Here is a 13,727-nt window from a genome sequence, read left to right as displayed (position 1 = left end):
TGGCTTTAGGAGAGAATCGGATCTTATTGCAAGGATACAAACACAACATTTTTGCGAAGATTCTTGTCTACACTCTTCCACCAGATCCGAGAATAACACGGATATTCAAAAGATTGTCCATCACTCATCATTGTCAGAAAGAACATTCACCGATTCCATCCTTTTCTTGGGTGATTCATTCATTCTATTTACTTAAATGCCATTTATTGCTATTCAACAATTTTTATTGCTACATTATTTCCTTTGACTTCTAATTATTGGTTGTATGATGCCGCCACTATTAAAATATATCTACTTAGTATTTATTGCACTTCTGAGAATTTTATTTTTGGAATATTATTGTTAAATAAGATTGACCCTCATTTACATAAATTTAATTAGTTGAACCAAGATCTATATTTTTTTGGTCAAACTATAAGGAGCGAGTACTTTGTGTTGGTGACAGCCGCAAAAAGGATATATTCATCTCATTAAATGGATATAACATGTGTCATTTTTGATTGGCAGAATACATTGACAATCCTTTAAAGTTATCCACACTTTTTACTTAGACACTTTATCTTAAGTTCGTTCCATTTGAATATTTCAACCACATCTCAAATGTTTCATTTATACACAAAATTGATAGTTAGACAAACACAAAAGACGTGTGTTATTCACATACCAGAATGACAAATAAGACCGATACACGTGGCTTAAATTAAGTAAATAAAAAAACTTTTGAAAAAAAGAAAAAACTTAAAAGAAATTTGATTTTCGAAAGCACTGTTTCTTCACAGCACACCAAAAGCCCTTTCTTCGTCAGCCGACATCGGCGTTTCGTCCTCAGACCTCAGTGCCTTCTAGCAAAGTCCCGTCGGCAACTTATACAACCAGCATAAAGAGGTTCACGAGCTCACATGAGCAACAACAACAAACCACTGCACATTCCGGCGGCAACCACCGTGAACCGTGCCATCTTTCGAACCCATGTCGGACGATGAATCTTGGCCCGATAAAAGTGGTTGTTGCCGCCGTTCCATTGATACAGCTAAATCTCCTCCTAATTCTCGAGACATCTTAGAGGAAATCGATCACGAAACACCGACCACTACAACTCGTTCTCGCTTCTCCTAACATAGCCATAGCTAAATCCAAAAACTTCTCAAAGATTTTGCAGATCTCTTGATTGATATATTAGAAGTATTAGCTTTAGTATTTTTGTAGAAAGCTAAATAACCATGGTGCCGACCGCTAAGCTCAAATTTGTTGACTGCCACATGCTTTTTTAGTCATTTTCCCTATTCCTTTATTTTCGTAGCCGGAGCGCTGATGATTTTTTCAGTTCCGGTTCATTTCACATGCTCTAATCAGAGTCATTTTAAGCCTTTTCTCTTGGCCTTTTTATATGTAAAGTATTCAAATTGCAACGGACACATGTTTGGGATTTTCCCGGCAATTTCCATTTAGTTCGGCAATGAAAACTAAGACAGTTAGGTAAATGGTGGTGGACCATTGGAGGGAGAGAGAAAGGGGATAATGTGTGAAAGAGTAGGAGGAAAAGAAAGAGAGAAGAATTTTAAAAAGAAAAAATGATCTCTCACGCTCTGAGAAACGGTGTAATACACGCACTACGTCACATCACGAAATTGTATTCATGGACTTAAAATAAAGTGTTTAAGTAAAAAGTATGAACAATTATTTACTGCTTCATGCATGCTTAAAATGCCAATAGTCGTTTACATTTTAGCCATTTAGTAAAATCCGGATAAAGAGTGTAGATGGCATGATTTGCTGCGGAATTCTTGGTTGAACTTGTCAATTAGATAAGGAGGAATTTTAATGGTAATTTTCAAAGTTAAATACATTGAGAAAGGACCTACGCATTAAATGTTGATAAATGATACTAATACAATGAACAACAGACAAGTATTTTTTTTACATATATTTTTATCACTTAATCACGTTAATAATTGTATATTTTTGCCTCAATATATCATCTAACAATGATTAAATCAATTTATTTAGTATAAACATTGATTGTGCATAAATTAGTTTCAGATAAATATTTATCCACATCGAATATTTACATCGAATCAAATAATTTAATCTTAATAATTAAAATTAAATTGAAAAGTTAAGTAATAAATATATGTATGAAAGACGTGTCTTGCATATATTTATTTGGTGGAAAGCGAGCATATAAGTTTCTAGGTTATTTCCATGTATTTATGAGCATCTTCATATTTTGTTTGTTGATAGCTCTACGGGTGACAAATCTACGTAGTTTTCGTCACTGACCCAACCAAAAAAGGATCCTAATTGAACTACACCTCTTCAAAAACACCCACCCCCTAAACACAAAACCCCATAATTCCATTTTCAGAACCCCTCAATTAATTAAGCAAAAACCAAAGATGGGGCGTTTCATTTCTCTTGCACTTGTCGTAGCTGCTTTTCTAATGATTTCCTTCTCTCAATGTCACGGTTATCCATTCTTTCTTCTTTTTGTTTTCCATGTTTTTTCCCCCTTGGATTCTTACTTTATTATTAGAAATTGGCAACAAAATTTGGATTAGTAATCTGTGTTGAAATTTTTCTTTGTTCACTAACTTTATTCTGCTGTTTATTGTTTAGGATCCGGTAGAAAAACATTGGGATCTTTTGACTATGGACACACCCATAGAGTTTTGATTGAGGTTCGTTTCTTTTTCTTTTTTTCTTTTGTGATTTTATTTGTATGCTTTCTATCCCAAAATTAAAGGAACATTATTATTTGGCCATGAAAAATGTTTCTACTATGAATAAATATCATGTACGGTAGAATGAAATGGTTGAGTAAATTAATCTACATTGGTTGTTGAGATTAATTGAATTTTTTTGGGGTCGTAGATCTACAAAAAAAGAAAGTGGTTTTGGTTATTCCAGGGGATATGAAACACTCTATGTTGATTTTATATGATACAGTTATTATTTGTGAATTATATATATCTTCTGTTTTTACCACTTCTTCATACTTCTCAAAATCATCTCTGGTTATAAAATTTTAGTACTTATAGTTCTTAGAAAATTGAGGTGTCGAAGTCCAATTGAGACCGATATTTAGACGATCTGATCCTTCTGCTCCAAAATCTATTTTTCTTTTTTAAATAGAAGGAAATATTTTTTTTATGTATTCTCTAAATTTGTACATCTTATTTCAAAAGGATTAAGAATTGACCTGTAAATTCACTTTAAAAATTAGATGTATCTTCGTACTTCTAATTCCGAAGCTCTTTTTGAGATGGAAGGTGTATAATATTTTCATCGTGGTTCATTTCATATTTTTCCTGGACTCTCTTTGAGGTTCATGCGGATAATTTAAGGGCAAGTTACACATTTGGCCGGTTGGCCCAAAATAATTACATTGGCTAACTTATATATGCATAAAAATATGACTATTTTTTGTATATTATATATTCATATACAAAAAATTTACATTTCGCCTGCAATTTTGAGAGGCACTATGGTGTGATTTTTCCATAATTTAATTTAACGTGACAGGAGAAACCAAGGACAGCGTACGAGGCGGACTATGCATATGCTGGGCCAAACTTTAATTCCCATTCTGGTTTTCTTTTTTCTCCACCTTACCCTCCGCCACCTCAAATTCAAGACATGAATTGACCTTTTAAGCTTCATGAGTTTGTCTCTTCTTTGTGGAGCAATTGAGGCAATAGGCTTTGGTGCTTGGGCTTTATTTGGTTAGTTTATGATTGTTCATGTTAAGTTTATGAGATTTGCAAATTTTTTATGATTGTTTTCATATGCGCAAAATATAACACTCTGAAATTAATTGCATTTGTCAGCCGAAAAGTGAATAAAATATGTATTTTTTTTTGTATGAATATATACATATATACCAAAAATATACATTTTGTCGGCTATTATTTATGGAAGCGGCTAAAAATATGCATTTCTCCTTTTCATATTCTGGATTTTCATCACCAACTAGACTACCAAAAGTTTTGGAACACTATAAGATATCCAAGGTGGAGTCATGCAGTAGTAGTTATACCAACCTTCCTTTTATGAATAAAACCTATAAGAAGCCATTTGACTCTTAAGCCCGAAACAACCTAACACATACTTGGTATGACTGTAATTGACTTTTAAGTACTGAAAGTACAATTCAGGGTATAGACACTAAACATTCTTTTATTTAAATTTTATTCATAAATAATAGGAGAGTAAGGAATATTCTACTTAGCAGCAATTTGTTAAGAGCAACTATGTAGTTGTAACATTACAATTTAAATTGTGACATCTTTATTTATGAATTGGTCCCTTAACAACAGAGGCGAATCCATGATTTAAATTCTATGGGTTCAATTTTTAAGGTTTTTAACATTGAACTCATTATATATTTAAAGTTATGAGTTCAAATCTATTATTTTTGCAATTTTAATAAATTTTTACACATAAATTTCTACTCCGTGTTAAAAGTTATAGATTCAATTAAACCCATAACTCTCATACTACATCCGCCTCTGCTTATCAGGGGCATGCCTATTGTTACAATATAATAGAGACTATGTCATATTTCTTTTTGTACCATTTTGCCTAACTACAGACTATAGAGTATAGAGTATTGAAATATTATGAATCCAAAAGAAGCATTTATATTGAGCTTATCTCTAATCTCTGCTAGTTTGATATTGAGGGGTAATTGATTTTGTTGTAGTATTAGGACAACAGGTCAATGCTTTCTTGCCTATTGGCTCCTGTAAAATGGGAGACAAAGAAAATTGCACCCAAACCTAGAGTTCTTTTTATTTCTTCTTTTTTTTCCGGTTAGAGATGTATATTACAAGATCTTCGATAGAGCTGTCAAAACGGGCTAACACATTCCAACCCAGTCCAAGCCTCGCGGGCTTTTAAATTTGGTGGGATAGGGCGGGCCAGCCCTCTATCTATATATGCCTTAAAATGGCTAGCCTAACCCAGCCCAGCCCTAAGAGGGCAGGCCGGCCCTTCATTTTTTTTAGGAAAAAATAGTTCTTCAAATCCTTAGATATTTTTTCGTGACATAATCTCTTAATCATATGAATGAGCAATTTAATAATTAATAATAAATTAAAGTAACCAAACTGATCATTGTCCACTTAAAGTAATATTTTCTTTTGAAAAAAATTATTATGGGCCATTTAAGACTTTCCTAGTTCGTTGTTAATTAAGCAAAAGAAAAACTAATCTTGTCATACTACATGCATATCAAAAATATAAATTGTAGTTGGTATGGAAGGATAAATGAGCGATGTAAGGTTGGAAAATGGGGATTATAGTTAATATTTTTTTTTCGTTTTTACTTTTTTTAAATATTTAAATTTGAATTTAATTAATTTTTGGCTCACGTGGCGACCAGCCTCGGTCAAGCCTCAAGGGCCAGCGGGCTGACTTGGGCCGAGCTTATAAGCCTCACTTTTAAATGAGTTAAAAAAATCTCAACCCAGCCCTACTCAAGTAGCAGGCTGAGTTGGGCTGGCTTTACGGGCCAAGCCTATTTTAACGGTTCTAATCGTGGACGTGATTAATAAAAAAATTGATTTGTACCCTCTTATCGATTCCACCATACTAATTGGCACCGAAGGATTTTCGTTATTTGCAAATAGATACTCCAAATGAAACATGCATACTAAACTTCCCAACTTCGAAGGAATTTTATACACCACCTGTTACAACAGTCTCTATCGTTATTTTTATTTTTATTTTACCTTTTTTTTTGGGGGGAGGGAGGGGGGGGGGGGGGAGGGACCATTTCTTCCAAAATGAAAAGGGAAAAGGGAAAAAAGAAAAAAAGAAATCAGAAGACAAAGCCATTTCTCCATTATAAGAACAAACTAAGTGGTTCTGATTTCATGTTGTAAATAGCTGCAACTTGTCAATTCTTTCTTAAAGCAGAGAAGATAAAATGCAGAAGAAAGTTTTCAAAAGAAAATGTGCAATAGCTGCCCAAATTGGACCTTAGAATCAACAATATACACCTGCGTGTGTCGATACTAGTGGTTCTTCAATCTGAAGTAGCTGAAGGGACATTGAATTTCTGAAGAAAAAAAAAGTCCACTCTGTCGAATTAATATCATTTAGAGCGTAAATTCTATTTGATTACAAGTGTCTTCAAATATTTTTAAAATTTTTTTAAGCATGAACTATAAAGTATTGTGATTCATTACATTTTAATGTAGTTTCAAAATATGTAACTTATATTTATTTATTTAAAAATAAAACAAAGAATCGAATTCTCATCAAAATTAATTTTGTGAAATTTAGTTTAAGTAGTGATTTTTGTTCTTGGTTTTGAAAAGTGGTACTTGTTTTCCAAGTATTTAGAGAATTTTGTTTCAATTTATATGAATCTTTTCGGAATACAAAGGTCAAATTAAACCCAAAGAGTAAAAAGTCCACATAAAGTGGAATAAACGGAATATGATTTTATGGACATAGTTTTGATTGGGGGTTTCAAGTACCAAAGGTTTCAATTTGAAATCAAGGACTAAATATTGGGCTGGGATAACCTCCAGCTAGGGGTGTACAATGGAAACCGACAAATTGCACCAATCCGATAATTCGAGTCAAATTGAAAAAAAAAATTCGACTATGGTTTGGTGTTGGAAAAAAAAAAATCCGACCATAATTGGTTTGGTTTGGTTTTAACTAAAGAAAGTCAAACCGAAACCAAACCAACCTGATATTACATATATAGAAATTTTAGATATATTTAATATATAAATATACTTATTGTGATGTAATTTAGAAATATTTCTTAAAAATTTTCATAATTTTATCTTTTAAGGTATTACTTCAAGGTTGGACTTAGAACTTTTGAATGCTCCAATAAGTTTTATAGCCATTAATATTAGTAAATTAAATAATGCTAATAAAAGCCCAAACCAAAATTTAATCAATAATAATGCTAACAAAATACATTCAATTCAATATTACGAACGTGAATGTATTGAATATCTATTTTTTATTTTACAATAATTTAGATAAAAATACATAACCTATTTTTATTTTTCTTTAGCGTTTAGTCATGTAATTAATACTCCCTTGTTAGTCTATTTATTTTAGCAAGACTTAGTACTTTTAGATTATATTTATTTTTATTATGCCTTTTTAATTAGCAATATTTATATTACATAATTTTATTGTCTTTATTGTTGAATATTTTAGGATAATGCCATGACACATATCATATTTTGTATTATTTTCTTGGAAAATACTTTATATAGTTGTATCTTACTAGGATTAAAGAAATATTTTGAGCATATGTTATATGTTTTGTTCTACGAAGATTTTACCGGAGAAAAAATCCAAATTAACCAGAAAACCCGAGAAAAACAAGATTGAAAAACCCGGGTTTTATTGATTTAGTTTGGTCTTAAGATTTAATAACCCGACACAATTGGTTTGGTTTGGTAATTATAAAATCCGAACCAACCTGACCTATGTACACTCCTACCTCCAGCGATGTTTGGTTCAATATTGTTTAGTAGGGTGTTGATTTTGTCACACGGGTCCTATATATTAATCAATGGACAAGATCTCTTTAGCTAAAAAGCTAGTTTAACTATGGATCTATTTTTCTTCTCTTAGTTGTTCTTCTTTAACCCTTTTCAAGCTATTCTTTCGTCTTCTTTTTTTTTTCCTTCTTTGGTCTCTATGACAGTATTTCTTTTATTTTTGCAATATTTTGCAATATTAATTATTGGATGGTGGAGGGAGGACTCTTCTTAACAAACATATGCACTTGCCTCACTTTATTCAAAGTAGTACAGGTATCTATGGCGATTAAAATAAGAAAAGTAAAAGATAATGTTTCATATTTCAATTGCCCACTTTGCATTCAATTACTCAAAGAGGCTGAGGCAGTCTTTTATCGAAGACTTTTATTGTTGTGTTCAAGATTGATAAACATTGCCATCATCAAATGCATGTCAGATGTTTTATTGTTTGAGATCCTAAATCGTTTTCTTTTCGAGGGTATGGGTGAGATGAAAAATGACATCCTACATGAATTTGTTTTGCGGCTATGCATGAGATAAAATTAAAATGGATTCGAACGTCACTAAACTCAATCCTGACATCTCAGAAAGAAAATAGCCCTAGGTGATTTTATATCCTTTTTACCGATGCTAAAATGGACGTGAACAGATTCAGAAAAGAACCATGATTCATAATTCGCATGAAGTGAAAGAAAATATGTTTGGTAGTCTTAACTACATGGACGTAGACAAGAAGAAACCATGGTTAAACTAGATTTTAAGTTTAAAAAGATCTTGTCAATTGATTAGTATATAGGATACGTGTGACAAAATCAATACTCTATTGAACAATATTGGACCAAACATCACTGGAGGGGATCCCAGCCGGTAAATATTGTATGGAGAGTGTGAGAAAAAAATTATTTAGACCATTATTTATGTCATATCACATTATTTTAGCATCTTAAATGATAGATTGAGGTGATTGTATAGGTCGAAATCTGTCTCAGTACTTAGTGCAAAGTAACATCACGGAAAGAATCAACCGAGGTCAATCAAAAGATAGCGAGGCTTGTGGTTAGGGTGCAAACGATGGTCGATGTCGAGCACTGCAAAAAGAGCTGTAACGACTAGTTTATTGGAATAGGATATTGAAGAGAATATTCTATTGGATATTCTCGGCATATGTACTATTAGAGTTTATTAGGGGTATGTCCCATATAAATAGGAAAAAGGTCAATGAATGAGGGCATGTAATATTCAATTGGTAAGAATATTTTTCGAAAGAAGATTCTCTCTCTAGCAAAGATACAAATTTTACCTTTCATCAATATTCTTGCTCACATTATTCCATACTTTTCCATCAGATCCAAGAATAGTCGGAACATTCTAAGATTTATCTGTCATTCATCGTTGTCAGGAGGAACGAATCTAGTTCATTCATTATTGGATGAATCGCTCCTCATATTTACTTAAATGTCATTTATTGTTATTTATTACTAGTTACCCCTCCATTACTGTTCATACCTTTTGAAATATTAAATGCATGTTACTGTCAATCTTCCACTAACTCAGTCTCGTGTAATTCGTGCTTTCAAGATCTATATCTAGGGATATTATCATTAACTAGATTTAATCCTTCATTACATAAAATTTAATAGTTTAACCGAAAGTTAATATTTTTTTATCAAACCATGATAATATATATAGTATGCACACACACTAATCACCCCAATAATAATAAAGCACATATTCTAGATTTATTAATTTAGTAAACATACTCAATCCACCCTTACTGCATAAAAAGCAACGCATTAAGAAGAAAAGATGACGTGAAAGTGCACTATCACAATCCGCAGAGCAACTTCCTCGTACTTTCTTTCTCAGAAATAGTCAAATACTAGTAGTAGTACTGATTAAAACAGTCAAATCAAATAATAAAACGACCAAAAGAAAAAGAAAAACAGGACACCAAATTTCCATCCAAAAGGCCATAAGGCAAACGACTCCAACAAGAATACCCCCATGTCTCTTTAGCATTTTTTGACACTTGGGGCAATAACCTAATCTTGATTAATATTCTAACCCACTGACTGAAATCAATGGAACCCAACAACCACATTCCTCAATCATCCTTTTTCCACTTTAGTGCAAATGAAGAATAATAAACTATTCGTCACTCAATTGTTGATCAATTTTAATCCTTATATATGGCACATTCAACTTTTTAATTTATTTAAACATGTATTTTTTGTCTTTATGTTGTCTTCGTTTTACGTTGTTGTTCGACACTATTTCTTTATTATTCTGTTTTAAATAGAAGAACACATTTTTATATTTTTTTAATGAGAAATTTTTATAATTACATAAATATTATCAAATGTTTAAGATTACAACAAACAAAAGTCTTATATCCACGATTTATAGCATGTTTAAGACAACAACAATAACAACAACAAAAAATCCAATAGTTTCCCATAAGTGGGATCTCGGGAGGATAAGATGTAGAAGCAATGATGGACGCACGTGGTGGACGCTTCATCAAAAAATAATACTGTATATATGTATAAATTACGATTAAAGTTGTGTAAATTTTGTATAAATATTTTATTTGAACCCACTTAACAACTATTATTTTACGACTAAAGTTATGTACTTCTAAGATTGAACCCGCTTGCACAAAATCCTGGGCCCGCCACTGTGTAGAAGGGTGCATGTTTAAGATCACAAGTTCTAAATTTTTTTATTTTTTCTTAAACTTTGTGCATAGTAAAAGGTGGTAAATATAAATTAACACATAAAGAGTATAATAATTCTGTTATATTAAAATTATTTTATTATACTATTCTTAAATATAAAGTAACATAACACATGAGTAATTAAATGATATAATAATTAAAATAATTCATTAAATTCATGAAAGTTCACAAGCAATAAAAATCGAAGTGCACATCCCCATAAATTGAAAGTAAAAGTTTAACTATTTGTTGATATTTAAGGGACTAAAACTGCAATTTCATCAACTTTCTAATTAATGGTTACTTAGGTTTTCGGAATAATAAAGCCAAAAAAAAAAAAAACTTTCGTTATATATACGTACACATAAGCATTATTCCCTACCATTCCTCTCCACCCTTCTCGCAAACCTGAAGAGAAAAATACCATCTCTTTCCTCTCTCTCTTTTTTGGTATTTGCATGCCTTAACATAACCCTTATAGAACAAGGAGAAAGGAGAAAATTCTGTAATTTTCTCCATCCTCAATCACAGAGAAGCTCCATTAGGCAATATAGCCAATGGCAGCTCCTAGCTATCTCAATCGCTTTACATTCAAGAAGTTACCTTTAACTACCGTCCCAGTCCCTTTGCTAATTCATGGCTTAGTTGGTTTCTTCTTGTTGTACATAATCTTTGATTGGGGAAGAAAATTTATCAACTTTTTGTCCCAAACACAAAATTCTAAAAAATCCAAGGTGGGTCCATCAGATTACCTGGAAAAAAACAAGAAAACAACCCCTTTTACGATAGTTGATGGAAGCTTATGCAGAGAAGAGGTAGAGATTATAATGGCTAAACTGGGAATTTTTTGCCACCCTGAAGGTGAAAAACTACAGGAGAGGTTTGATTTAGACAATTTATATGACTTGTTTGGAGAAGAAGAATATAATATGCAGGATTTAGGAGAAGCTTTTGATGTATTTGATGAGAACAAAGATGGTTTTATTGACGAAAGGGAATTGCAGAGAGTTCTGTACGCTCTTGGATTGAAGCAAGCTGCAGAATTGGAAATTTGCAGAAAGATGATCTTGGCTTTTGATGAAGATGGAGATGGGAAGATCGATTTTGAGGAATTCGTAAATATGATTTAAAGATTTTTGTTAAGCTTAATTTTGCTGGATTTTATTCTTTTTGCCTAAACAAGAAAATATTATAATTACTAATGGCTGATCCCATTCTTTGTTGGATATATGTGCTTTTTTTCCCCTTTTGGTATTAGTTTTCTTTTTTACAAAATTTTGCGCGACTATTTTGTTCCAAGAATCTCCTAGTTCCAAACACGTCTTTATTGTGTTAAAATGCTGTTATGGGTCATTTGGTAGCGTGTGTAAGAATGCTCGGATTAGTTATACTAAAATTATTTCTATTGATTGTTTGGTGTATTAAAAATAATATGCATTTGCATATTTTTTTTAAAAAATATTTATTTACAAAAATATCCTCCATATTCTTTGAAAATGATCTCATACATGCTTATCCATATTTAAAAATTATGGTATTGCCAATATCATGGTTTGCTATATATAAAAATAGTATTGAATAAGGTGTATATATAACTAATACATGTACATATTACTTATACATAAGTGAAAAAAATACTATTATACCAAATGAGGAATTAATAATACCAAAGCCAAAAAATATATTATTTTTCCTAATAAATCATACTCCTTTAGATCCTTATTATTATTATTATTATTATTATTATTATTATTATTATTATTATTATTATTATTATTATTATTATTATTATTAGTTTATTTGAATAAAATCTAAAGCAACTTCTTATAGTACCTAACTATATTAAAAGGCACAAGTCACTGTACAAGTATTTTAGCACACTTATAGTATGTTTGGCCAAGTTTATTTTTTGGCCAAAAGCACTTTTTTTTTTTAGTCAAAAGTATTTTTTTGCCAAAATTAAGGTGTTTGGTCAAGCCAATGTTGCCTTGCTATGAAGCTAATGAGTTGCATATAAAATATTAATCATGCAATAGTTCCTAACTATGCGTGGCTTAGAAAACTTATTCAATCACATAGTTTCGCCAATAAGAGTTTCATAACTCACCAAGTACTACTCCCCTTCACTTTATGGCATTTGTGAAACATTAGAAATAAAAACATCTTCGAAAATTCCAAATGTACACCCAATATTATTTCTATAAATCAACTTGCAACCAAATTGTTTTCACCTAACCAATAGTTCCACACACAAAAAATAATTGTTACCAATGTATATCACGTGGGAACCTCCACCAATGGGTTATTTCAAATTAAACACGGACGGGGCAGTCGAATCGTCAACTACTAATGTTGGATTTTTTTTGGGGGAGGGAGGGAGGGGGGATGTTCAGAGATACAAATGAGAGTTGGGTGATGGGATATGCGAGAAACCATCCCACAACAAACGTCACTAATATAGAACTTGTGGCGCTGCTTCGAGGATTACAATTAGCAGCAGCTCAAAACCTCACACCATTGCAAATCCACACGGATGCAAAAGAGGTGATTTCCATGCTTAATAGAACATCCATAATGCACTCACACTTGCTTAATGATTGAAGATCCCTGATTCAGACACTGAGTAATACGTCCGTAATCCACACTTACAGGGAGCTGTCCACAGTAGCTAACAAACTAGTACATTTTGGAATGGAACTGATGGGCAGCAATATCACCTTTTTGCCAACTCTACCAAACTTTCTATTATAAGATCTTCTTGAAGACAAACGGGTCTGTAGCAGCTTAGGCATATTAAACAACAAATCCTACAACAACAGGATCACGAGTAGATTTTTGTAACTCTTTTGATGTAGCTTTTGGTAGTCATATGTAATGATCCGGCCGGTCGTTTCAAGAGTTATAGCACCGTTCTCCTGTTTCCTGCTTCTTTTATGTTCTTCAGCTGAATTTTTACTTACTGAGTTAGTTGATTCGGATCCGGAGTGGTTTTAGAGCAAATTGAGACACTTAGTCTCTTATTTGGAAGCTTAAGTTGGGAAAGTTGACCAGATGTTGACTTATATGTAAACGACCTCGGATTTAAATTGTGATGATTCCGTTAGCTCCGTTAGGTGATTTTGGATTTAGGAGCATGTCCAGAATGTGATTTGGAGGTTTGTGGTAGAATTAGGTATGAATTGGCAAAAGTTAGAATTTTGGCGATTTTGGCCGGTAATGAAAATTTTGATATCGGGGTCGGAATAGAATTCCGGAAGTTGGAGTAGGTTCTGGTGTCATTTTTGACTTGTGTCCAAATTTGAGGTCATTCGGGTGTGATTTGATAGGTTTAGGCACCGTTTGTGGAATTTGAAAGTTTAGAAGTTCTTAGGCTTGAATCCGAGGGTAATTTGTATGTTTGATGGTATTCGAGGTGATTTGGTGATTGACTAAGTTCGTATGATATTATGTGACATGTTGGTATGTTTGGTTGAGGTCCCGAAGGCCT

General features: G+C 32.3%; 1 protein-coding gene across 1 annotated transcript; it reads left to right on the top strand.

Annotated features, from left to right (window-relative positions):
- Positions 1-10,797: 10,797 nt before the first annotated feature.
- On the top strand, positions 10,798-11,370 carry LOC142176581 (putative calcium-binding protein CML46). Its single transcript, XM_075244576.1, has one exon. The coding sequence runs from the start codon at positions 10,798-10,800 to the stop codon at positions 11,368-11,370; it is 573 nt and encodes a 190-aa protein (XP_075100677.1).
- Positions 11,371-13,727: the final 2,357 nt, after the last annotated feature.

Source organism: Nicotiana tabacum, chromosome 3 (genome assembly GCF_000715075.1).
Source record: "Nicotiana tabacum cultivar K326 chromosome 3, ASM71507v2, whole genome shotgun sequence".
Taxonomy (NCBI): domain Eukaryota; kingdom Viridiplantae; phylum Streptophyta; class Magnoliopsida; order Solanales; family Solanaceae; genus Nicotiana; species Nicotiana tabacum.
The sequence above is the reverse complement of the archived record's forward strand: the minus strand, read 5'-3'. Positions and strand labels throughout refer to the sequence as shown.